Source organism: Fusarium musae, chromosome 5 (assembly GCF_019915245.1).
Source record: "Fusarium musae strain F31 chromosome 5, whole genome shotgun sequence".
Classification (NCBI taxonomy): Eukaryota; Fungi; Ascomycota; class Sordariomycetes; order Hypocreales; family Nectriaceae; genus Fusarium; species Fusarium musae.
Window position 1 is genome coordinate 1,844,923 of NC_058391.1, and position 25,157 is coordinate 1,870,079.

At 49.7% G+C, this 25,157-nt stretch overlaps 12 protein-coding genes across 12 annotated transcripts; 7 read left to right on the forward strand and 5 right to left on the reverse strand.

Moving 5' to 3' along the window:
- Positions 1-199: 199 nt before the first annotated feature.
- On the reverse strand, positions 200-4,123 carry J7337_006967 (uncharacterized protein; the record flags this gene model as incomplete). The annotated part of the gene is made up of 3 exons (XM_044824626.1): positions 200-244; positions 300-3,873; positions 3,927-4,123. 3 exons carry the CDS (start codon positions 4,121-4,123, stop codon positions 200-202), a joined length of 3,816 nt encoding a protein of 1,271 aa, XP_044680283.1.
- An 896-nt stretch (positions 4,124-5,019) lies between these two features.
- Positions 5,020-5,502, forward strand: J7337_006968 (uncharacterized protein; the record flags this gene model as incomplete). Its single annotated transcript, XM_044824627.1, has 2 exons — positions 5,020-5,340; positions 5,389-5,502. The coding sequence occupies 2 exons, from the start codon at positions 5,020-5,022 to the stop codon at positions 5,500-5,502; spliced, it is 435 nt and encodes a 144-aa protein (XP_044680284.1).
- Positions 5,503-5,750: 248 nt separating this feature from the next.
- J7337_006969 (uncharacterized protein) lies at positions 5,751-6,305 on the reverse strand (the record flags this gene model as incomplete). Its single annotated transcript, XM_044824628.1, has 4 exons — positions 5,751-5,908; positions 5,961-6,023; positions 6,130-6,145; positions 6,243-6,305. 4 exons carry the CDS (start codon positions 6,303-6,305, stop codon positions 5,751-5,753), a joined length of 300 nt encoding a protein of 99 aa, XP_044680285.1.
- Positions 6,306-6,713: 408 nt separating this feature from the next.
- COX13 (Cytochrome c oxidase subunit 6A, mitochondrial) lies at positions 6,714-7,336 on the forward strand (the record flags this gene model as incomplete). Its single annotated transcript, XM_044824629.1, has 4 exons — positions 6,714-6,765; positions 7,011-7,123; positions 7,180-7,243; positions 7,302-7,336. 4 exons carry the CDS (start codon positions 6,714-6,716, stop codon positions 7,334-7,336), a joined length of 264 nt encoding a protein of 87 aa, XP_044680286.1.
- A 347-nt stretch (positions 7,337-7,683) lies between these two features.
- J7337_006971 (uncharacterized protein) lies at positions 7,684-8,532 on the reverse strand (the record flags this gene model as incomplete). Its single annotated transcript, XM_044824630.1, has 1 exon — positions 7,684-8,532. The coding sequence occupies one exon, from the start codon at positions 8,530-8,532 to the stop codon at positions 7,684-7,686; it is 849 nt and encodes a 282-aa protein (XP_044680287.1).
- Positions 8,533-8,910: 378 nt separating this feature from the next.
- Positions 8,911-9,580, forward strand: J7337_006972 (uncharacterized protein; the record flags this gene model as incomplete). The annotated part of the gene is made up of 3 exons (XM_044824631.1): positions 8,911-8,949; positions 9,063-9,475; positions 9,535-9,580. The coding sequence occupies 3 exons, from the start codon at positions 8,911-8,913 to the stop codon at positions 9,578-9,580; spliced, it is 498 nt and encodes a 165-aa protein (XP_044680288.1).
- Positions 9,581-14,055: 4,475 nt separating this feature from the next.
- Positions 14,056-17,785, forward strand: J7337_006973 (uncharacterized protein; the record flags this gene model as incomplete). Its single annotated transcript, XM_044824632.1, has 2 exons — positions 14,056-16,813; positions 16,863-17,785. The coding sequence occupies 2 exons, from the start codon at positions 14,056-14,058 to the stop codon at positions 17,783-17,785; spliced, it is 3,681 nt and encodes a 1,226-aa protein (XP_044680289.1).
- A 360-nt stretch (positions 17,786-18,145) lies between these two features.
- Positions 18,146-18,707, reverse strand: J7337_006974 (uncharacterized protein; the record flags this gene model as incomplete). The annotated part of the gene is made up of 2 exons (XM_044824633.1): positions 18,146-18,611; positions 18,664-18,707. 2 exons carry the CDS (start codon positions 18,705-18,707, stop codon positions 18,146-18,148), a joined length of 510 nt encoding a protein of 169 aa, XP_044680290.1.
- An 875-nt stretch (positions 18,708-19,582) lies between these two features.
- J7337_006975 (uncharacterized protein) lies at positions 19,583-21,492 on the forward strand (the record flags this gene model as incomplete). Its single annotated transcript, XM_044824634.1, has 2 exons — positions 19,583-19,787; positions 19,919-21,492. The coding sequence occupies 2 exons, from the start codon at positions 19,583-19,585 to the stop codon at positions 21,490-21,492; spliced, it is 1,779 nt and encodes a 592-aa protein (XP_044680291.1).
- A 665-nt stretch (positions 21,493-22,157) lies between these two features.
- Positions 22,158-22,695, forward strand: J7337_006976 (uncharacterized protein; the record flags this gene model as incomplete). Its single annotated transcript, XM_044824635.1, has 2 exons — positions 22,158-22,362; positions 22,451-22,695. 2 exons carry the CDS (start codon positions 22,158-22,160, stop codon positions 22,693-22,695), a joined length of 450 nt encoding a protein of 149 aa, XP_044680292.1.
- Positions 22,696-22,989: 294 nt separating this feature from the next.
- J7337_006977 (uncharacterized protein) lies at positions 22,990-23,562 on the reverse strand (the record flags this gene model as incomplete). The annotated part of the gene is made up of 1 exon (XM_044824636.1): positions 22,990-23,562. One exon carries the CDS (start codon positions 23,560-23,562, stop codon positions 22,990-22,992), a length of 573 nt encoding a protein of 190 aa, XP_044680293.1.
- Positions 23,563-23,960: 398 nt separating this feature from the next.
- On the forward strand, positions 23,961-25,032 carry J7337_006978 (uncharacterized protein; the record flags this gene model as incomplete). The annotated part of the gene is made up of 4 exons (XM_044824637.1): positions 23,961-23,993; positions 24,069-24,192; positions 24,251-24,557; positions 24,615-25,032. The coding sequence occupies 4 exons, from the start codon at positions 23,961-23,963 to the stop codon at positions 25,030-25,032; spliced, it is 882 nt and encodes a 293-aa protein (XP_044680294.1).
- Between the last annotated feature and the right edge of the window lie 125 nt (positions 25,033-25,157).

Here is a 25,157-nt window from a genome sequence, read left to right on the forward strand (position 1 = left end):
TTGTGAAGTAGAAAGGCACACAATAACATCGTCATTTATTTTTCTGTCTACCAAACCCTCGGCGTGATTGTCTTCGTGTAAACTTCGTCCCCAACGATGCACCCCGCGCTAGGCTATTCAATATCACATCCATTCACACCCTCATACATGATCCATAAGCAAGGCAAAATAAGTCGTGTTATACTAGAAAGGAGCTTGATCACGGGGTAGCCTTGCTCATGCTAATCAATCGCTTGACACCGACCTATTGTTGGGCGAGTTAGCATTGTCACCAAGTCATGACACAAACGAGAACTTACCATCCAGTTGCCGCACTCCTCAGTCTTATCTCTCTGAAGCTCAACCTGAAGCTTGTGTGCACCTTCGTAGTTCTTGGCCTCAATAGCATTGGCAAGCTCCGTAAGCTGTTCAATTGTATCAGGCTTGACAAGTTCCTCGTTGTTGAGGTGGTCAAAGAGCAAACCAAGCCGCTTCTGCGTGTCCTTGACTTGGGGTGCAAATGTCGCAGGAGCCTTGGATGCAACTCGTTGCATATCCTGGTCTAGGATGTCTACCAAACGCTGGGCATTGGGCGGGATATGCGAGCGGTCACCCGCAGGATGTCTGGCCTTGGGAGGGGCCGAAGCCTGGGGAGGGGGAGGAGTTGGCTTGGGAGAGGAAGCAGCGGGAGGTCCTCCAGGAGGTCGGCTCATGGGAGGAGGCCCAGTCGGAGGAGGTCCCGTGGGAGGTGCAGACTGTTGAGCAGGAGGGGCTCCATATGGAGAGGGAGCGTACTGGTTATGGGGCGTCGACTGCTGAGGAGGACCTCCAAATGAGCCAGCTGGAGGAGGGCGGCTCGCGGCTCCAGGAGGGGGCACAGACCCTGGAGGCTGGCTGTACTGCTGCTGCTGCGCTACAGGAGTGGGAGCATATCGGTTAGTGGGGGGACCTCCTGCTGGAGGAGCATTGTACGGTGATGCTGTTCGAGGAACGACATTGGGCATTGGTGGGGGGATCGCGCCGGCAGCAGGAGGAGGGGGCGCGTATGGGTTATGGCTACTGGCAGCAGGAGGTGGAGGAGCCTGGAAGTTTTGTGGAGGAGCTGCAAGAGGTGACTGAACGCGAGGCGGCGCTGATCCCTTGGGAGGTGGCGGAGGGGGAGTCGAGCCAGTTCGCTGTCCAAAAGGAGACGCACCAGGAGGTGGAGGAGGTAAACCTGTGCCTTGTTGGCCAGGGAAAGGAGATGTGATAGGCTGGACACTGGGCGTGGTCCTGCGTGCTGGGGGTGCTTTGGTGACAAGAGGGACATCATTCCAGTTGTCCATGTTCTTCATCTTGGCCGCAGGTGTCACTGATGAAGGTGTTGTGTTTCGAGGAGGACCGCTCATCGGTGGGGGTGCCAAGGGGGCGGGAGCACCGTATCCCGGTTGAGCAGGAGGCTGATAACCAACTGGCGCCCCATATCCTGTTTGCGCAGGAGGAGCATAACTGTTCTGTGGTTGATAAGGGTTCGAGGGCGGCTGATATTGCTGTGCTGGCGACCCAGTTGATCGAGGGGCAACCGGACTTGGGGCAATATGGCTGTAGGGATTAGCTGGGACAGAGCCAGGCACAGTGCCAACCACAGGTGCGGGTTGAGGGGGTTGGTAGCCAACAGCAGGTTGAAGCCTGGACGATGTCCGGCTTGATGAGGCTGGCACTCGTGAAGCGGGCTGAGCAGAAGGCTTCTTGGTTGCAAGACGCACACGGTTCCTCGCCAATTCCGCCGCGGGGTAGCTGGAAGGGAGGAGATCGAGGTACTTCTGGGCGGTCTCTAGCTGACCGTGACCAGCCAGGATATCTGCGTACTCGGTGTACTTGTCATACAGAACGGAAAGTTTCCAATCCGAGGTCAAGTTTGTCTCGTTATCCTGGAATTTGGTGGTGTGACGGAAGACGGTGACCTTCTCGATAAAATTCTGCAGGGTCTTAGCATGAACCGAGAACGTGGAGTCTTCAGTCTCCTCTTTCAATCCAGCCTGCTCAGCCTCGTCAAACTCGTCAACCCAGATAGACACAACCTTCTCAAGCTTTGATCCAACTAGGTAGCAGAAGAAGGCGTCCTTTCGGTCGCCATCTTCGTTGATTCGGTCGCCGAGCGCTTCGCAAAGGTCAGAGAACTCATCAGGGTCCGAAAATGTACACAGAATAGCCATGGTCTCCTTCCAATTCTCCAGATCGGCGTTGTAGACCACATCCCAGAGGTTCTTAGCTATCACAGAACCGAGCAGACGCATGTAACTTGGCATACCGCTCTTGCGGGACAGATACGCAGCTTGAACCTTGTCAACAAGCTCTTGACCACCACAGTTGGCGATCAAGAATGCGTCGGCAAAACGGTCCTCCTTGAGGCAAAGTTCAGTTGCCTTGGAAAAATTACCCAACATCAGAGCAGAGGTGATGTTCTTTTCAACTGTGGTATCAGAATCACTGAAAAGATGGAAAGGGTTATCAGTCTTGGCGCCCTTTGTAGCAGCGAGATTGGACAAGAAGTCGTCACTATCGCCCTCAGCACCATCAAAGAAGCTCGAGACTCGCTTCTCCTTCTTCTCTTCGGCGTCCTCATCTGATGGCTTGGTTTCCTCATCTTCTTGGACTTCGGATGTCTCTTCAGCACTGCCATTCGTGAGGGTGTCCTTGTCGAAGCCAAGATATTCGACGATTTTGCTACGGGGGTTCTCGCCAACAAGAGTCTCCATCAATTTCCAATCAGCCTTTTCCTCATCAGTCTTGGCTTGCTCGACCCGATCGGCACAGATTTCAGATATCTTGCCAGATGCGATGTCCTCTTGAAACTTTTGGCTAGCAGTAGAAATGTCAGAGTCAACAGTGAAATCGGTGATCAAGATCTTCGATGAACGCTTTTGCCCGGGCTGGGTAGCATTGGGCTTGAACACAACAATCTTTCCACCAAAGCCGAATGAAGCACCCACGGGCCTCTCGAACCAGTTGGGAGCCTTGGCCAATGACCAAGAGGAATCTTGAGGCTTGTCCTGGGCAGCGTGGAGAAAGAAGTCCTCATCATCAAGGTTCTTCTCAGCTGCGGCCTTCGTAGTATCAGGGTTGGTGTTCTGGAGGGTCTGCACAGTGATCTTGCCGTCGGCGCTGGCAGTTGCCGACAGATTGGGGTTGTGAGGGTTGAACCGAGTGAGGAAAGCGGAGTTTGTCGCCTCTGGAAGTTCACCATACCGCTCGCCAGTGTTGGGGTTCCACACGATGGTACGGTAATCCTTACCTGACGACAACAACAGGTCGGCATCTTGCTGACACCAAGACAGGGATAGAATACCAGACTCGTGACCTTGAAGTGTTCTCTCGGGAGCATTGGAGTTTCGCAGGTTCCATAAAAGGATAACAGGAGAGTTATGATCAGGAGTAGCTGTCAGGAGCTTCGTTGAGTTGTTGGGGTCCCAAGCAATGGAACTGACAGCCTTTCGATTGTTGTTGAGTGTTAGAGAAGCCTTTTTAGTCTTCAGGTCCCAAACAGTGACAAATCCACCGTTTCCACCGGTGGCGAGAATGTGTGAGACCTTTTGATTCCATGCAAGGCATTCGATGTCGTCTGATCGGGCAGTAGAATTGCCTAGTCGGAAGGGGTTGGCAATATCGTTGACATCGTAGATAAAGAGCTCTCCTTTGGCGCCAGCTGTGGCGAGGATTTGAGGCTTCAAGGGGTTGAATTCAAGTGCCTTGATCGGGCCACTATGTTTTGATGTTTGAGAAATTAAGGCATCAGACTCTCCAGCAATAAGTTTCTCGGCATCCCAAAGGTCTAGGGACCCGTTCTCGAGGGCACCAGCAATGATACCCCTGGGGTGATCCTCGTTGGGAGGGCCCCATGCAACATCGTAAAACCTGAAGCGTTGATCAGAACATGGGGTTTCAAAAGCGCATTCTTGAGTATCTACCTAGCGTCGGTGTCGATGCTAGCGACAGGTTGTAGTTCGAGGCCTTGTTGTTGATCGTCCAGAGCGAGATCCCAGAGTTCGAGCTTGTTGCTCTCGTCAGGAGAATCGACATGAGTACCGGTGGCTAGAATTGGCTTGCCAGCACCTGGTGACCAGGCGAAGGCGGCCGTTCGTGGAATGTCTCGAAGGCGCACCATGATGGTGATGGTGGGGAGTTTAGGGACTAATGCGACAAGTGTACCAGCTCAGGATGGTGTTTCGATATAATAAGACGGATTAAAAAGACAAGAAAATGGACAATTGCGGCTGAGAAAACTCCATACAGTTCTCAACGAATCGTCGCCTCTGCCCGCAGTATTGCTTCAAAAGGAGTTCGAACGAAGCAGGGCGAGGTCGGTGGAGGTGTGTCCTGTAGTGGGAGGTATGATGCCAGATTGCAGGCTGGCAGGCTCTCCCCCCGTTAGTTGGCTCCTCCTGAGTCCTGAGCTCCCTGTGGCCACGTCCGTGCCTCCTGAGCTGAGCTGTCCAGAAGGTGGGGCTTCTTGTCACGTGAAGAGAGAGCTTGCTCAGCTTCTGGCTATCTGAGGTATGATTATAGGTACGTGAGTGCCAGTGAAAAGGGGAACGAGTCGAGAGACGCCCGGACTAACCTAAATACTAGGTGTTGCCATGAGCAAGGAATTACATAGCGAAAATGCGGAAGTTTAAAGGTCAATCGGTATTGGATTTATCACCTGCTAATGCTGTGATCAGACTGACTTACAGGACCCCAAAGGATAGCATATACCTTAATTTTAGAAGCTGCGTGTCAGAAAATCATCAATCATGCCTTGAAAGGCATCCGGAAAGTTATTATGAACTATTTATATTGGTATTCTGCGTGAGTTCAGTCATCACAACCATGAAACAGCTGTTGTAAGTTAAGATCAGGAAGCTCTAATGATCACGTGATATGCACAGAACCTATGAGCTAAGTACCTACTCAACCGCACCTTGAATGAATACTTTGAGCTCAACTCAAAGGACTTTCAAGCTTACGTTGACACCATCCATTTTTCTTCCGATCACTTAACGGCGCATATATCATTCCAAAATGTCAGAGGCAGCTCGATGGAAAGCTACTGTCTATGTAGGCGGACTATCTCAAATGGCAACTCAGAGTCATGTCCTCGACGCTTTCATCCCATTCGGTGAAATAGTCGAGGTCAAGGTACCAAAACCTGATGCGCCAAACTCTACAGAGACACACAGAGGATTCGCCTATGTCGAGTTCGAAGACGCAGCTGATGCGAAGGAGGCTATTGATAACATGGATCAATCGGAGTTTTTCGGAAAGGTCCTCAAGGTATCACAAGCCAAGGCACCTAAGAGCGCAGAGGATGGGCTTGGTAGCAAAACAGCTATTTGGGAGAAGGTATGTTATAATGGAAACGATTGAAAAGCAAACTAACATGGTTCGCAGGAAGGATGGTTGGCCGAGCATGCGGCAGATGACGAAGAAGCAGTGTCAGGTGCTGGTCCTGACCCCATGCAAGGATTGGAACAACTCGACGTTGCAGGACCAAAACCTGAGTGAGAATACAAGTTGGAGGTTTGTTATTGAGCTTTTTGCCGGCATAGCGAAGGCGTTCAAGGCATTGGATTGGATTCACGGTTACTGGCAAGTAAGGATGACATATCATCACCGAGAATATTCAGATTTTGTACCTGATGTGTTTCCCTACTACCGCACTCATCTGAAATGTACAGTACTGTCCTTCCAAGGACATGTGGACATGCAAACGATCTCATTTCCCCAATAGCATCCCTATCTTAATGCCAAACTTAGTGACCCTCACTCTCACCCTCGGCGTGGCCCTCAGCATGGCCAGCATCGTGGCGGCTAGCAGGACCCTGTCGGGCCAGACGGAGGTTCTTATCAACGAGGAACTTGCGAGAGATGGAGTAGCCGGCAGCGCCGAGAGCGAAGCCAACGACGACAGCTAGATATAGATATTAGACAAGACATGGTTCAGTTGAGTCGTGGTGGTTTACCGAGTGGGTACAGCTCAGGAGGGATCTGCTTGAGCTTTCGGAGACGCTGAGAGATGGTGTGGCCTTGGATTCTGTCAGTATGCAGACCAATTGAGACAGTTTTCGCATCCGCATTTGTAGGATCGGGTCGTTCGATTAAGCATCGTCGAGAACTTGCAGCGTTACGTACCAGCCTGGTCCTCTTTCTATAAAACGAAGCTGGGTCAGCAATTGATGTCATACTGAGCCGAGGGCTAAAGAGCTCGTTCCCTCAGACCATTGCATAGAATTGGAGATACTCACGGGGACGGGTCGCAACATGCGAGGCGTCTGCCTGAACATTCGAAGAGCAGCGGTAGAACGCATCTTGGAGTGAGTGGGGAGGGTCTAAGGAATCAAAGTCCAGAGGTGATGGTTCAATTGGAAATTATCGGCCTTGGAAGGAGTGTTTGGAGTTGGCCGAGCGAACGAACATCTGCTGATGTGCAATTGCTAGAGCCTAGCAGGCCCACCGGTCGAGATGGGTGCCTTACGCCATACGCCATTGGCCCGAGGGTAGCCTGAGGCACACACTGAGCTCTCCCGGAAGGAAATCGAACCACCTGATTTGATTCGAGCCGACACCCACCTCATCCAATCCATTCTACTAACGTCGACGCATTGGATACTTACTCAACCTCTCCATCCTAAACGCACCGAGCTCCATACTCGCCGTCATTGACCACAGAAGAATCTCCCCTCCTCCAAGTCAATTCCTCTTAAAAGCCATTCACAATGTCGGACGACGGTCAGGAGCTTGTCACCAAGCCTTTCAAGTTTGTCACTGGTATGTTCAATGCTTGCTTCCCTGATAATCCCGCTGTTGGTACTGCCGTTGCGGGCTCGAAAAAATGACCTGATTTGGCTCCGAGGCTAACACTTCTACGCAGCTGGTAAGCCCAAATCCCTCTACAACCACCACAACTATCACCACCGATTTCTCCTCGACGACAGACTGCGATTACGCGATCCCGGCGACGATACTCAATTGCACTAGCATCAATTACCACGATTCGATCTAACACTTCATAGGCACTGACGCCCGTTTCCCCAACCAGAACCAGACCAAGCACTGCTGGCAAAACTACGTCGATTACCACAAGTGCATTCTCGCCAAGGGTGAGGACTTTGCGCCTTGCCGCCAGGTACGAGTTGCTGAGAACCACTTCCACCGGCGACGTCCATGCTAATTGACGTCTAGTTCTGGCTGTCTTACCGATCTCTCTGCCCCTCCGGCTGGTATCAGCGCTGGGACGAGCAGCGCGGTATGTTGAACCTCAGTGGTTCCAATTGATCTCGGATAAGGACTAACGCATTGCGCAGAGGCCGGAAACTTCCCCGTCAAGCTCGACGCCTAAGCCGACCCCGTAGACTGGATGGATTAGTGGATGTTGTTAGAAGAGTCAGAGCAGACACACTGCAATTGTATCATTTGTGATATTGCTTTCAAAGCTAACCCCAAATATTGACTGTTGTGTTTTGAACACTGGCTTTCCGCATTGTGGTGACGTCTCGAGTCTTGTCGAATGAGATTATTGCTATCATTTTAGCTATATGAGGCTCATGCAAAAGCGCTGGCAATTCAAACTCCCAAATAATACTCCCATGATTCCATACTCCGTAATCCAAAAAATGGCTATGGCGATTGGCCAGTATAAGTCGCAATGACAAATCCCCAATTTGATGATCACTCTGACGAGACCCATCATTTTTCCTCATCCTCATCGTCTGAACTCATAAATTCGTCGTCCTCATCGAATCCAAAGAATGTCGTAGCTTTACCCTTGCCCTTATCGGCCTTGGCCCCTTCGACGGGGAGCGGCGTTGACTGGTCTGATGATGTACCCTTGTCCTCATCTGAACCGGATTGGTCGTTGCTTGGTTGTGTAGAGCTTGAATCGTGAGATGTGCCAAGCAAGTTGTCTTTGTAGTTACCAGCCTTCATGGCAGCCAGAACAGCCTCTCGGGTTCGCTCACTGCTCTCTTCCTTGTCCTCGACCCACTGACCGTCAAGACGACTCTTGCTGCCCGACTTGATTTCAGCTTCCTTCTGTTCTGACATTTGAACGATCTGTTCCCAGCGCTCACGGCGCTTCTCTTTCTCCTTCTTTTCCATCTCGGGCTTGATAGCTAGATACTCGGCTAAAGCCTTGGCCTCATTTACAGTACGCAGACGTCGCCCATCCAGGTTTCGGCTAGATCCGTGGTCCTCTTGGCTCTTCTTTTTGCGCGAAGACATGCGACCACCCGCGGCTCGAAGTTGAGACCCGAAACCACCCTTGCCACCACAAAGGGGAACAGCGAGTCGCAAGGAAAGGAATTCATCGTCGGCAGTGGAGAGATAGCTGGAGATGGGAGAGTCTGATGAGGCTGGAAGTTGGTTGTTGGAAAGTGTGGTGAGGATGAGTCTTGACTGAGTCGTCGGGAGTCGATCATCTATGCGTTGGCGCAGTTCTGTAACTGTTGTCGATGATGCCAGAGGAAGAACGAGGGTCGGTGGTAATCCTAGGCCAGCGAAGCTAGTGACCAGCACGTTCACGTTTCGGGGAGCCATGGTATGTTATGGGACGTATTCGGTTGGAAAGATAGTGGAAGCCGTTGTGGTGGATGATTGAGAAGGCCTGTCGCAAAGATTCGATCAACGCCGCTTTGGTTGTTTGTCATGCAAATGGCCTGCACCTTGCAGGTATAAGCGGGTCCTTCCATCAATTGGTACCGGCTGCCACACACCTACAGGCACAGCCACAGCTCAATCGTCCTCATCACGTGAGATCAGCCACAGAGCAACATCGTCTCCACCCCACTTCGCTACAGCCAAATTCTAGTAGGGTTTCCGCCCACAAAAGTTATCATTTTGAGAAGTCGTCTTCGTCCCTCCTAAACTGCCACCTTCCAACATCGACCCTTCCGACGAGCAGCAAATACCGCCACGATGTTGATTCCCAAGGCCGACCGCAAGAAGATCCACGAGGTAATAACCATTACATTCACCGAGCTGCTCTGCACAACGACGACGGCGGAGAATTGCGAGCTACGGAATAGAGCACAAAATCATAGCGCACATAACTAACAGTTTCCCGGCAGTACCTCTTCCGCGAGGGTGTTCTCGTCGCCCAGAAGGACTTCAACCTTCCCAAGCACCCCGATATCGACACCAAGAACCTGTTCGTTATCAAGGCTCTGCAGTCGCTCAACTCTCGCGGCTATGTCAAGACCCAGTTCTCTTGGCAATACTACTATTACACCCTGACCCCCGAGGGTCTCGACTACCTCCGCGAATGGCTTCACCTCCCCGCTGAGATCGTTCCCGCTACCCACATTAAGCAACAACGATCGCACGCCCCTCCCCGTGGCATGCTCGGCGAGGGTGAGCGCGAGCGACGACCTTTCGGCCGTGGCCGTGGTGGTGACCGAGGTGACCGTGAGGGTGGATACCGACGAAGGGATGCTGGCGAGGGCAAGGAGGGTGGTGCTCCCGGCGAGTTCGCTCCTCAGTTGTGAGTTGGCCCTTGGAGAAGTTGATGGATACGGGACGAATTGCTAACAATTGATACAGCCGTGGTGGATTTGGCCGTGGACGTGGCGCTGCCCCCCCTTCTTAAACGAACCCATTTCCTTTAGGTGGTCACGAATGAGATGCATTTCGAAGGGTATCGGCTTGTACTCATAAAAAATGGAGGGCAATTTCTACCATGGGTTTCGCTCGTGTGACTGGGTTGCGTTGCGTGGGGGACACCGTGGGAGTTTGAGGGTTTTAGAACCTCGGAATCATTTTCATCAGGGTCAATGTTTGCCGCCGTCGAAACGAGATAATTGCTCGGGAGATTCGTGAAGACGTCAATCTTTTCAGTGATGTGAGACGAGACCTCTATGTTTATGCCAAACGCCCACCGAGGCACGTCTGAATGAACGATCCGTGCCGCTCATCCAAACTCCTGCTATGACGTATAATGATTGTGATCTTTTGGCTATTCGAAACTTTGATTCATCTCTGATGGCTCGGGAGGATTCCCTCGGATGTGCCGTATTCAATGCTTGACCGAGGATCTCACATCTTGGGCCAGGGATTGTTCGGATGATAACTTGAACAGATTCTCTGGATATGAGATAAATCAATGCATGTTAAATTAATTAATGATAACCAAGCCAACTAACTCACTCTTAACATGTGACAGGATTATCAATGAGACAAGGTAATGCCGTTTTAGGTCTCTGATCATAAAGATTTATCAATTGCCTGCCTGGCTGGGTATTAGGTAGCTTGGATGGTCTACATATCTAATAGGAGGTAATTATTCTTCTTGTCCAGTACCTCTAGTTGTCATTGCCCTTGCTCGACCCATCTGCTGTGTCTGGGCCAGGGCCAAGACGGTCAGGGTAAGCTGCTCGATACAATACGCGAGATTCGCTCTGTGGTAGGTTCATTGCTGGATGACATGCTTTTGAATCACTCAGAAGCGCTAATCGTCGGTGATGTCTATTACAGCTCTCATGTACGACACGCCGGCGGAAAGAGGGAAGAAATGAGTGATGATTTACTATGACTTGAGTACTTGAATATAACAAATATCGTGTTGCTCGTCATTCACTTGCTTTTCAGACATAATATGCATCCCAGGAGTTATAGAATACCGATATGGGCTGTTGCAGTAGTATTAAGGCTGTTAACTCAAGTCCGCCTAAACCATGTCACCACGTTTATCCTTTTTAAATATCTTAACCTTGGTATACATATTGCTAACTTTCGAGTACTCTCTTTAGCAAGACTTTTTAAGAATTCTAGACGTACCCAGTATCTTGTCTACCTAAGTAGGGAGGGATTCTGCCTCCCTAGGGGTTCTAACCTAGACCCAGGGAGCAAGAAAACATCAGACCCTAGTATAGGATGTCAAAATAAATTCAGTAAAAGGTATACTTAGCTTATCTTAAACTTATAACACACTACCTTAGTCTTTTTATCAGTTAGGATTAAAGTCCTGGGTTTTCCTTCCTCCCCTAGCCTAGATAGATGTGTTGTGGTCAGCAACAGACACAACATGAGCATACCTAATCATCACTCTAAGCTGACAGGAAACATGGTATATGCCTCGCAATTAGACGAGAAATAAAATAAGAACTTAATGATACCGTTTGACTGGTCTTATGTCAGCGATGAACTGGTGTTTATATCTCTGCGCCTTGCTCCTCAGCATTTAGCATGAGTTTATGGATGGGGATGGGGATGGGCACACAGTCAGATATTTGCATGCAGGTAATCATATTTTGAAAGGAATCCATGATGATTTTGGTATTCTATCTCAATTACATATAAGATGGCCTTGAGTTGTACGTGTTCGAATATTTATCGAGCAGTGCTTATACCTGCCGTACGCTTGTAGCTGACGCATAGACGTGCAATGGACCCCTAAGCTCAACCCCGTCATATCAGTTCTTTGCTATCTATTGCCCTTTATATTCGTTTGTAGTTCCTGGACTTTACCTTATATCTGAAAGTTATCAGGCAAATCGCCCGCCATGATTATCTCCAGCTCTCCTCTCTTCAAACAGTATGCCCAAACGGCCCTTGATTCTGAAAACCGTAACAGAAGGGCACCTTATTCGCCATTAGGCATTGCGGATGCTATTGTACAGCACCTACTGGACCTTGCAAGGCTTCAAGTCACTCGATTCAAGATAAGCAATGCTACTGAAGAGTAAGCATAATGCCCGCCATTTATGCCATGGCTTGCTAATGCTTCAGCTCCTTCAAACTTGCTATCGAGGGTCGCATGTTTGGGACAGGAACAATCTCTAGCACTATCATATCAACGGAGGCATCCTTGACATTCAATGGGGCCGTATTTGGACGGATCAAGTTACCCCAGACCCAGACGAGTTTCTGGGGCACAGACTTTGTTGCTCAGGAACAGCGTATCGAGATCATCGACCACAGCAACTACTGTGCCTTTGTTAGGAGCATCATAGTTGACGGTGAAACCAACCTTCAGCTCCAAAACAGCAACTGCACAGTCAGAGCACTTGGCATTTCGTCTGTGTGCAACCTCAGTCTCGATATGCCACTCAAGGCTATTGGAGGGCCTAGAATGGCAGTCAAGAAGCTTTCGCGGCTAGGTAATGACGTGACAATCGTATTCAGCTTGAGTTGCTCAGGCCCTGTCGAACTTGACCATGGATTTTGTATTTTCGAGCTTCGAAACGGCCATAGTGAAACATTGGCAGAGCTAAAAGGTGAACTGAACATCGCCGCAGGCCAAACTGAACTCACTCTGCATGGGACAACACGAGACGGGGCGGTGGCTTCAAACAGAGTCAGGCTTGTTGGAGTCGGCGTGGAAGCGAAAGAGAACTCATGGCTCAATGAGACCATAAGAGAGATTGACGTCCCCATTGACCTGGAACCGAAATGCGTGGGGATATTGTGGTGCTGATACACGCTCCAGGAACTGTACCTTGATATTGGATTTCTTGAATATAGATATGACCTAGTTCCACACATTTTGTGTTGGGTTCTATTGGAATAGAGTCAGATGTACAACAAAGGTCGTCAGATTTCCAGTTTCAGGGTCGGCGATGGATCGTCGAGATGACTGAGCTTTGTCAACAATTTGTTACCTTGCAGGCTATGATGACATTTTCTTTGTAATTCTCGTACAAGATAAGAGTCCCTTGTTAAGTGTGAGCCCACAATGCCCATTGTGTCTTGCATGTAAATGCTCCACTGCCATTTACTTTAGCAGCCTTATTGATGATGCTTCCATAATAAGAGCCGGCTTCGGCCGCCAGCGTCTACCGACAGAGACATGGATGGATTCGTTTGCGGGGACCCAACTGAATACAGTGGAATGATGGAACTGAACGGTGCGTTTCGATGTATCTCTGTTGTCTCCCTAGGTAGACACTGCTATATTTCAGAAGTTAAGAATCATATTAAAAATAGTTGTCGCAGTTGCATTTGTAGCGCAGTCTCAAACTTGGCTTGTTGCAGTATTAAAAAAGATACGAAATACCCAGATAGAGCAACTCACTCAGCATCCAATTTATCAAACCCAGATGCGGCCATTAGCTTCACGATCATTGGACCGGGTTAAAGAAGCCTACCACTCACATTAATACGAGGTCTTAAAAAAGATACAGTATCCGTACATACACTCACCTGTCAAACCTGTCCTGTACCTAAAAGGGCAGGCTACTCACGTTTCCCATTGCGGTGAAAGAGGATGAGACCTGATAGACACCTGAATCTCATATCGTCCTCTCCATTCCTCACAGTCTCACTGGCCGCCAGGAACTCCACGTTTTGCTTGGAAGCCCTGGTAATGCCCGTATCCGTCAAGCCTCTCGTCAAACCCCTGCTTCTCGGCGTTTACAGGCGATATTCAGTTGGAGTTCAACGCCCAAAATTTCCGGGTGTCGCGGAGACGTCTGAGAGACAAGGGGAAATGTACGGGTCTGTGATGAATCCGTCAGAGCAAAATGGGCCAAGATAATCAGGAACTCAAAAGTCGGCGGCCGCGCGTTGCATTCGATTTATTATTACGGACCTAGCTATTGGGTTTCATTGACTACCTAAACAAGGTACTAATCTATTGGATCCAATACTAATATTGGATCTTTACTCATCATCAACACTGCCTGCCTACCATCCAATAGTTATACGGGCTTGTTTCACCAACCACAGCCACGGCTTGAGCTGCACCCATCCAACACTCATCGTTCATTGCTTTGTTCCCGCTGACTTGTTGTCCAAATTTCACTCTTCTTCCTTTTCTTCTTCCTCCCACCATTGGAAACTAGGTGCTAAAAGCCAAAGCATGGGTCTGTTTGGCTGACTTCGCCGAGCTGAACTGGGCTTGTCTGCTGCTGGCGTCAACTCCCGTTCGGATCATGCTGACTTTGGATCATGTCCATCATGCTTGACTAACAAAAGACGTTTAAAACTCTGATTCAATATCTTTCCTTCCTCCGAACAATTGTCCAAAAGTTGCAGAATCATTATCTCCCTTACCTATCTCGACAAGTGTCTCGTGACTTGCACGAGATCGCCTCCCTGAATCCTTACCTAGTAACTTCCCTAGAAATGGCTCCCTGGCCGAATCGTCGTGGGTCGCAACCCAACAACTCTGACGGTGACCTCATCAGTCGAATTCACAATACGGCCTTACACACGCCTACCACATTGCCTGCGCTTTACTCGACGAATCTGCCAAACACATCGAACGGGAATCGCCTCGAGTTATCCTTCTCCAATGCAAATGCCGATTCCAGCTCCGACGAGTCTGATTTGCATCCCTCGCGGCCTCAATCTTCCAAACCTCGTCGGCCAAAGCACACGCGCTCTATGAGCCAGCCTTTTCCTTCTCTTTTCAGCAGCAAGAAAAGGAGGCAGAACTCAGTCGGCGCACCACCGCCTGACCTGGGGTTTGCAGAGGATGACTCGGCAATGCCTCGACAAGCACCAAAGACCCACGCTCGAATCCCTTCTCATACTCGAAGCGGCCCTGTAGGAAGTAAGGATTTTACGACTGGCAACTGCATGACATGTGGCTCGTTAGTACGGTGGCCGCGGGAGCTCAAGGTGTTCAAATGCACGATCTGTACCACAGTCAACGATTTGGAGCCTCGGAGTGCAGATCATGATGGTTCCAAGTCACGTAGAGATACAAGCCAGGATCCTTCCCGGTCTGTCCCAACTCGAGGTAGAATCAAAGGCAAGAGAAAGAGGATAATCACTAATATAGGTGCAGGTCCGCATATCTCGGTCGAACAGACAAACCGACTGGTTCAGCAATCGATACAATCCTTCCTTTCTAAGAAGTTACATCCAATTCCTGAACCTCCTACCGAGGCGCCGCCACAACCGCCGTCGCAGAGCAAATTGTCATTCAGCAGCCGAATGCAGGCTGCTGGCCAAAGCCTTGCGCCGGTCGATTCTAGACAGGAAAAAGCGCCTTCATCCAAATCGCCTGCTATACAGGTTTCCCATTATGTGTTCGATGAGGAACCGACGCTACGGTCGAGTCCCGCCCGACCGAACCCTACGCCAATGCGATCCTTCTCTTCCTCTTACACCGAAAGACCTCCAGTACGTAACATATTGCAAGAGCGCGGACCAAAAGAGCAACGTAAATCGCCGGATCAATCTGAGGGCGACCCGAAAAGAATATTCAAGGCTCTGGAAGACTACATCGTCGCCTGCTTTGGCTCATTCGAATGTATTAACTCATCATTCCTGACACATAACCACCGCCTGCCCATTAGATGTAGAAGCGAATCGACTCGTCGCAAGCCAATGCTACCTAGTGAACCTCGTGAACAGAGAGGGCATCGTCGCGAGCCTTCAGGAACTTATGCTACACGTGAGCCGCGAGAGGAGCGGTTTACACCGCAATTCGATGATGGATCATGCGACCTCGATCCAAAGTTACTACTTTTAGGTGACTTTGCTGAGAACGGGACATGGTGGATGGGCGACCAAGAAGACGCTCGGCCTCGACGGCCGTCAACAAACCGTGTAGAGCGAAGTTTCTCAAGCGCGCCAGTCAACACGAAGACACCACAGATGAGCTGGGGCGATCTCATCAAATGGTACAACTCTATTGTGAATCCTGCCGAGGGATGGTTTGCGATTTACGAGGAGATGTGTCAAGGAAAAAGCTTCTTAACCCCTTCTCAGCGAGAATTACAATCAATGGAGCGGGAACTACTGCAGGGCCAAGAACATGCTCGACGAGTTCTCCTTAAAGCAACTGAAATGCTTTTAAAAAGACCTGGAAGGCCATTGAAGGATCCAGCAGACTTGAGGTTTCTCCTAATCATCCTAGAAAACCCATTACTACACGAACGTGAAACGTTGTTTCGGGGAATTCTACAATTCGACAAAAATTTGCCCTCTGCTCCGAGGCTGATACAGCAGAGAAAAGCTGGCACCCCTGAATCTGGACCTTTGTCTGGACAACACTCGGGCATCATCAAGCGCATAGTGGGCTTAGTATCAAACTCGTCGGCTGAATGCCATAATCAGTTGATCACCTGGTTTTCAAGACATCACCCATCTCGTTTCATTCGTACCAAAGAGTTGGCGTCTGGTTTCCTAACATATCGGATGATTCGACAGAGTGGAAAGAAGCAAGAGGTGAAAGTTGATATCACAGCTGGCCTGATACCGCAAATGCAAGAAGGGCGCTCAGGAGCTTATCTTTACGATGAGATAAACCGCGCAAACTCGTCGAAGAAGGCCAAGGAGCCTGAAAAGAAAATCATGTATGCCGAAGATTGGCAGATCAGAGCTTCTTCGCGAGTCTTGGCACTCCTCTTCGCTGCCAATAACTTGCCACACAGCCGGAGAACTGAAGAATCCTCTCCGGGCTCTGCAGAGGGTCGTTCTAACGTTCATTCTCACGGACAAATTCTACCAACGAGCGACTTCTACAATTCAATGATCGACTACACTGACTTGGTTGCGGACTTTGAGAATTGGGAAGCTCGTAGAAGCAAGTTCACGTTCTGCCAGTACCCATTCCTTTTGAGCATATGGGCCAAGAACCATATTCTTGAGCACGATGCTCGTCGCCAGATGCAGAGCAAAGCCCGTGACGCCTTTTTTGATAGTATCATGAGTCGCAAGGCTATCAACCAGTTCCTAGAATTAAATGTTCGCCGAGATTGTCTGGTGGATGATAGTCTAAAAGCTGTCAGCGAGGTGATTGGAAGTGGGAGTGAGGATATCAAAAAGGGTCTTCGTATCACCTTTAGTGGTGAAGAGGGAGTAGATGCTGGTGGTCTACGGAAAGAGTGGTTTTTACTCCTGGCCAGAGAAGTTTTCAATCCCGACCATGGTAAGCTGAGTCGCTCAACAGAAATAGGGGCCCTGCTGACTCTGGATAGGCCTTTTCCTTTATGACGAGGATTCTCAGTTTTGTTATTTCAACCCGAACGCTTTTGAAACCTCCGATCAGTTCTTCTTGGTCGGAGTCGTGATGGGTCTTGCTATATACAACTCGACTATTCTGGATGTGGCCCTCCCTCCTTTTGCATTTCGGAAACTTATTGCATCTGCCCCAACACACGGCACAGGGGCATCAGCTCATCCGAAGCCTCCTATGCGTTACACCCTTGAAGACCTGGCAGAGTACCGACCTCGACTAGCTCGAGGATTACGACAGTTGCTAGAATATGAAGGCAATGTGGAAGAAACCTTCTGTCTCGATTTCGTTATTGACATGGATAAGTACGGTACTCAGGTGCAGGTTCCCCTTTGCCCTGGAGGCGAACGCATCCCTGTTACTAACAGCAACCGTCGAGAATACGTGGACCTTTACGTGCGGCACATAATCGATGTGTCTGTAACGAGGCAGTTTGAGCCTTTCAAACGAGGTTTCTACACTGTATGTGGAGGTAATGCTCTGTCTCTCTTTAGGCCAGAAGAGATTGAACTCCTGGTCCGAGGCTCTGATGAAGAGCTCGACATCAACTCGCTGAGGGGAGTCGCTGAATATGACAACTGGGGAACCAAGAAGCCAGATGGTTCAGAACCCGTTATTGACTGGTTCTGGGAGACGTTTCAGGCGGCGTCATCTCAAGATCAACGGAAACTACTCCTGTTCATCACTGGTAGCGATCGAATTCCTGCTATGGGCGCGGCTGTACTGCCGATTAAGATATCCTGCCTCGGTGAAGATGAAGGCAGGTTCCCCATTGCTCGAACGTGCTTCAACATGCTATCCCTGTCACGATACAATTCAAAGGAAAGATTAGAGAAGTTGCTGTGGACTGCTGTTCATGAAAGCGAGGGCTTTGGGATAAAATAAATGGTACAGTTGATGAAATTACGAATAAGCATTCATTTCATTTACGGAGTTTTGATAGGTAGTTGAAGGGGTTTCGGGAGTCTAAATATGTATACAGAACCTGTCAAGGTGCAATTAGAAACTGAATTTGTTTGTCTATAGAAGATTCTACGGGAGAATTGTAGTTTTTCAACATTGAAACGTACGATGTACGTGTACGGCAGCCCAGCAATCCATTTACGTATCGATCAACATAAGAGTCCAAGCAAAAGGTAGTGGGACTTTGTAAATTTCCAACTTGTACACTTGCCAGATACGTGGCATTCGTTAATACACATTTATTGTACAGCATCGTTATGGTCTCTTTCACTCCAAGCCTTTTTACGAATCCTCTTCCTCAGCAACACCGCCAGCAGCCCGGGCTCGCTTCAGCATATCCTCCTCACGCTTCTTCTCCTCACGTAGGCTCCTCATACGGGCTCGGTCGACCTCGGCTTGTCTGGCCATGGCGTCCAACTCCTGCAATTCGCGAATCTCCTCCTTGGTGGGTTTGATGGGGACAGCACGGGTCTCGGCAAGTACGTATTCAAGAATGTGAGAAGAATGTTTCTCAGTCATATCGACGGTGACGATCTTCTCGTCAGCATCCGGCGGTGTGGCCTTGGACATGTTATTGCGTGATGAGGAGGGCTGGGAACGAGTAGCGGGTGCGGGAGTTGAAGCGTCGGGTTTGCGGAGATAGATAGAGATTGTAGGCTTCTTGTTGTTCCGGCTGTGACGATTGACAATCATAGGAACTGAGGGATTATGGTATTTTAGTCGGGGGAGGTTCTCACGCCAGAACTTTCTGTTTTTGGTGTATTAGTTGATGTGCCGGAGACCTTGATGTATGGACTAACTTGGCGCCCATATGACCGTTCTTGAAGCTCGTTGCAAAGTCCATATGTATTCTGGTCACCTCTGGGGGCAGGATTGCTGCGCCTGGGCCGCATCTTAAGGAAATGATCTGGTTCAATCGTAAGCAATGGATCGCGGATCGTCGTTTGTGGGAGAGATATCTACCTTCTATATCAAATGTCAGCTATTGGTACCCTTAAGATGCGAGCCCAGAGAATTGACTTACAGCACGAAGCTTGTTGAAGCGCTCACCGAGAGACCTCATCTTGGGCTGCGCAAACCTTTAATCTATAAGGTAAAGGCTACGCAAGCGTCTCTTGAGAATCGAGCCAGTTCACCGTGGTCGCAACCTAATGCTTCAAAAAGTCGACGGCTCTAGGCCCAGAAAATCATAGACCCCTGCCCAAATGGAAACGCTGTGCTCGACTCGAGGCTGCGGGCCGAGCGTTGACCCGAACTGGCTGGTGGGGGTCACTTTGACTTATAGTGGAGGCTAACAAAGCTAAGGTAAGTAAGTATGATTTCCTAGGAAATTTTTGGGACAATCTGTGGAAGTCCAACATTTTTAGTTGCGACAACCCGAATTCGTTTCTTCACTATAGAAACAACGCAATGCATCGCGCATTGTCAGCTCGATGGATCAACCGAGCTCTCAGTATCGGTGAAGCATCCGCTTCATCGAGTATTCCTTTATTTTTATGCCCGGCCGTCGGAGCTTCAAGTCGGTTTCATAGAACACCAAAAGCGACGCCTTTACCAACTCCGATATATACTCGACGACTTAACCACACCGAAGCGACAGTCCAAGATGCACCAATCACAACAAGCGAAACCTCATCTCTGGACCTTGGGATTCCCAAGAGACGCTTACCATTAAATTGCACAGGATGCGGTGCCTTTACGCAAACGAATGATCCGCAAATGCTGGGCTATTTCGACCCTGAGAGCAAAAGAGTTAAGAAGTGGTTGAACCCAAAGGCTTTTGAGCGTCAGCATACAGCGAGCCAGGAAGATGTAGTTGTCGATGACGTTCTCAAATCCTTAGACCCAGGCCAGCTGGAAGCTCTTGGCCTAGATCCCTCTCTCTTGTTAACTGGAGCTGAGAAGGAGGGAAATGTTGCTCCGAGTACGCCTCCAACTCTTCTACTACGAACCATACAGAAGCTAACAACTCAAAAGAACCATTGCCCCAAGATAAACAGCCTGTCTGCGATCGGTGCCACAATTTACAGCATTATAGCACCTCGAGCGACACAGCAAAGGTTGCTATGTTCCATCCCACCGTTGAGTCCTTGCGCGAAACTATCGAGGAATCACCGCACAAGTATAATCACATTTATCATGTCATTGATGCTGCCGATTTCCCCATGTCGCTCATCCCACGACTCAATGTTCTTCTCGGCGACATTCCCATCAGGACGCGCAATCGAAGATCACGATCGGCCAAGTACCAAAATGATCGCAAGACAGAGCTGAGCTTTATCATCACTCGGGGCGACCTTCTTGGCCCTACGAAAGAGATTGTGGACTCAATGATGCCCTACCTTCGTGAAGTACTACGAGATGCTCTTGGCCGACTTGGAGGTAGGGTTCGTCTTGGCAATGTTCGATGCGTCAGCGCAAAGCGTGCTTGGTGGTGCACGGAGGTTAAAGAAGATATCTGGCAGCGTGGCGGCGCGGGGTGGATGGTTGGAAAGGTCAATGTGGGCAAAAGCCAGCTCTTTGAGGCTGTCTATCCCAAAGGCAGAATGGGACCAAGCAAGGACGCAGGGAGGGCATCAGTATCAACATATCCCCGGGATAGCGTCAGTGCGGAATCTATATATGCCGAACAGGTCGGAGAGCAAGACGTCGATGTTGGGGAATTGCTTCCGCCCCCTCAGCCGGCTCAGAACTATCCCGACATGCCTCTAGTATCTTCACTGCCTGGAACAACAGCATCCCCAATTCGAGTACCTTTTGGAAACGGAAAAGGCGAATTAATCGACCTTCCTGGCTTGGCACGAAGCGACTTGGACTTGTTTGTGAAGGAGGAATGCCGTCAATCAATGATCATGAAGAAGCGCATTGTGCCTGAGCAGATTTCAATGACGCCTGGCAAGTCCCTCATACTAGGAGGAGGTCTTATTCGCATCACACCAAAGAACCCGGGCTTGGTGTTCCTGGCATACAACTTTACACCTCTGGAGGAGCATCTCACTCAGACTGAGAAGGCCATTGCTTTCCAGGAGCAGACCCGAGAATCCATCGGTGTACCAAGTATCATGCTTCCTGGAATTGGAGGCAAGATGAAGCATGCTGGAACATTTAAGCTGTCTCACGACGTCACCAGACAAAGAGCCGGCCCTCTAACGCGGAAGAATGCGATTGGGTTAAACGTCGACAGGCTTCCTTTCCGAGTGTTGTCGACAGACATCCTCATCGAGGGTGTAGGCTATGTTGAGCTTGTTGCTCAAGTCCGCGCGCAGGATGTTGCTGTGAAGGTATTCCCAGACCAACAACCCCGGCTCGAGGAAAGGATCAAGCCGAAGCAGGTCGATACATCTGATCCTTTTGCAGCCATGAGGGCTCAGAGAGTAGATGCAAATACTCCGGCGGTGAAGAAGCGCAAGGAACCTGAGCCTAAGCCTGAGCCTGTGATAGAGCCTGGCTGGCCAGCAGTTGATGTCTTCAGTCCCGAGGGGCGATTCATTGGCTCTCGTCAACCTATCCAAGGATGGTTACACAACAAGCCTCGTGTGTTGCCAGAGCACAAGAGGAGTCGACCGCGAAGAAGTATGAAGGGTGCCAAGAAAAAAGACAAAGCCGAGAAGAGAGCTGCGATCAACTGAGCTCTGTCATGTTTGGACACTGTACGATTTGAGGTTGTATGATGAATGAGTAGATGATGATGGTGGCAATACCATGTCAATTGTATATCACCCCAAGTATAGACTGTATCTAAGCATTGTATAATATAGAATACAAGAGGACCATGAGATCTGGCAAAGGAAGAATTCATCCTGGCTGGTTTACTAAGCCCCTTAACTGCGTGGAAGATCACCTGGTGTAGTTGCAATGTCAAAGTTGTACGCTAGCATTGAAATATAGCGTTATTAGTTTTATCAAGTCAATTCTTTCATACCTATAGTACCTAACCATCGAAGAGGAGAGTCCTTAAATAGACGTGGATAGATTGTTTTTAATACAGGATAGAAAATTACGAATGGAAGCTCGCATCCAATGAATGATTGGTTATAAATCGGACAAGTTGTGACGTGAAAAGAGAGGTACGTATCTTTGCAACTGAATATACCTACCTAGGTGGTAGTGCCGATGCTAATGGCTAATCATTTATTTGCCATACGATTCCATCAACAAGCGCGTGACAACATTATTAACAAGACAACACCACATCCTCTGGGAGAAATCACTTCTTTCTCTCCGACAAACAAATCAAAGGACGCAAATAGTCGCTCGTGCTATAGCTACGTCGAACATCACATCAAACACAGCCATGTCGCAACGGCAACAACAACGAAGCGCACCAGCGCCTTCGCAAACACAAACACAAACCGAGACCCCGACGCAAACACCGGAAACAAGAGAACAAGCGCCTCAGATCTTGAGACTTCGAGGCGCTCATGCGGCCAATGGGCGATCCGTACAGTGGGCAGAGGACGTGGTAGACAATGAAGGTCTTGGACGCAAGAGCTCAAAAGGTGAGTGAGCATTATGACCTTAGACCAACATACGCCCATATACTGACACAGGTTCCAATAGTGTGTTGTATCTACCATAAGCCAAAAGCCGTCGACGAATCCAGCGACGAGTCTTCCTCTGACTCCGACTCAGATTCAGACTCTGGCTCTGACCGCGACGGGGCACAACCAGCGGATGGGAAGCGTCAAAGCTGTGGGCATGGACACGGACACAGTCATGGACGTGAGAGGAGAAACAGAAAGGGAAAAGAGAAGAGGGCGCCGAGTCCGAATGCGTACGAGAAGGTGCCCAAGCCAAAGCCCAAGGATGGACCGTCGGAAACCAAGTCGTAGAACAACGAGGACGCCGGACCGTCGAACAAAAGGGGCAATGCGAAATGAGCGTTACTTATGATAATACGAACATAGAGACTTATGGATTGGGCATGTGTATGTGAAGACTACTACTACTACTAGTAGTGGCATAGCGATGTCTGGGCAGGGTTCAAGCGAACGTGATTGCAGAATCACATAGTTTAGAATCTTCCATTTGAGGATTTAATGTACAAAAGGGTATCTCATTGGGAGGCACTTATACAAGGTAGCTAGCTAGCTAGCTACCAGGTATCTTGCGAACTTATATCTCAATCACTCGGCACCCTCCACATTATTCTTCCCACTCTCAACCACGAAATATCTTCCAGCTGTTTTGCCAGCCGTCTTGAGGGCATCCCACTTCTCTGCCTCAGACTCGATCGTCTCTCTAACCCTCCTTGCCCTTTGATAATGTCCTATACGAACCTCCTTATCCAGGACTTCCTGCAATTCAGCCAGGCCAATTGTCACTTCTTGTCGAGCCTCTGTGGTCTCATCACGGATCGCCCGCAGGGGTTCAACCCCGGTTGTATCCACAAGCTGCACGGCGCGGACGAAATGCAATTGGCTCTGGAGGGTATTGATCATGGCAGCTTCGTCTTCGGGTGTAGTTGGCAACGGTAGGGCTGAGAGGCGGAGGAGGTGGTGTAATTGGGAAGGGGTGATCTTTTCTGCGGGAGCTGAACTTGGCGAGGATGGTAGAAGGCTTCGAACGGACCAGGTGGGTTTCTCTAGAATCGAGGCGGCTGTTAACGAATTCGTTGTTATGAATCGAGCTATCAAAGGTCTTGTAGAATGTGTGATGTTGCGCCGAAGGGCAATACGGCAGGATGCGCAGATAGTCATGATGCGTATCTGGCCTGATCTGTCGATATGGATCTAATTTCTGTTGACTCTCAATCAAGGGTTTCTTTTGGCGTAGGGCGATCTGTCAATTAGAGTCTTGTGATGGGTATATATAAAGGTAAGTTTGATCTGTCTTAGGTAGATCTTCAGTGCCCATTTCTGCGGGAGGATTAGTGACAGCGTGGGCCCACTAAAAAGACCCCCAGGTGTCTCTCTGTGGCTCAAGCGACCGTCGTCATAGCTCAGCCGCCGCCCGCGCCGCAAGTCGAGGTACTCGCCATCTTCACTTACATACAACTTTAAAGCCAACTCGTGATAACCCAGAACGTGGTGTTTCTCTCTATCTCTGTTTCTCCTCCCAAGCCCTCCTTGATACCCCTTTCGCAAATATCACAACCATGGCTCAAGACCCAAGAGCTCTTCTCCAAAAGGTTTCGTAACCCCTCCCCCGCTCTGCATTGGCTGTTTGTTGCTTTGCAGTTGTGCTGACAGGTCGCAACTTTCAGGCTCAGAAGCAGCTTCAGAGTGCCGGTGGTGGCTTCAGCTTCTTTGGTGGACGAGAGGAGAAGTACCAAGAGGCCGCTGATCTCTTCACTCAAGCCGCCAATGCCTTCAAGATGCAGCAACAGAGTACGCCTTTACCGCTTTGTTTCGTCGTGAAACCGAAGCTGACACTTCCGACATCTAGTGCTCGAAGCCGGAAAGGCTTTTGAACAGGCCGCTCAAGTCCAGACCGACAAGTTGAAGGAACCCGATGACGCTGCCAACACCCTCGTGGATGCCTTCAAGGCCTACCGCAAAGACGACCCCCAGGCTGCTGCGCGATGCCTGAACGTCGCTGTCGACCGATACTGCGCCAAGGGTAATTTCCGCCGCGCAGCTTCCCACAAGGAGAATCTTGGCGAGCTGTACGAGTTGGAACTCGGCGATGCTAAGAGTGCTATCGAATGCTACGAACTCGCTGCTACCTGGTATGAGGGCGATAATGCGGCAGCGTAAGTTGGATATCACAACCGCAGCGTTGTTTTGCATCTACTTATGGGTCTTTACAGTCTTGCCAATAAGCTATGGCTGAAGGTGGCCGACGTGGCGGCTATCGAGGGCGACTACTACAAGGCCATCGAGAAATACGAGAGAGTTGCTGAGCAATCAATCAACAACAACCTCATGAAGTACAGCGTCAAGGACTACCTGCTCAAGGCAGGTATCTGCCATCTGGCCAGTGGCGATTTGGTCGCTGCTCAGCGCGCCCTGGAGAAGTACCGCGACATGGACCCCTCATTTGGTGCACAGCGAGAGCATCAGCTTTTGACTGACCTGTGCGAGGCCATCGAGGCCAAGAGCCAGGAGCAGTTTACCGACAGGCTGTATCAGTTCGACCAGATCAGCAAGCTGGATAAGTGGAAGACAACGATCTTGGTGCGAGTGAAAAACCAGATTGAGGAGGAAGAGGATGAAGAGTTCGCATAAAGAAGCTATCGATGGAATCAGAGAAATTGGCACATGAGTGGCTACAGAAGGTATTGGTATATATCACAATCAGCAAATTTCAGCAAGTGCTCTGGGGTTTGCTATTGACATCATTGTCGAAGAGA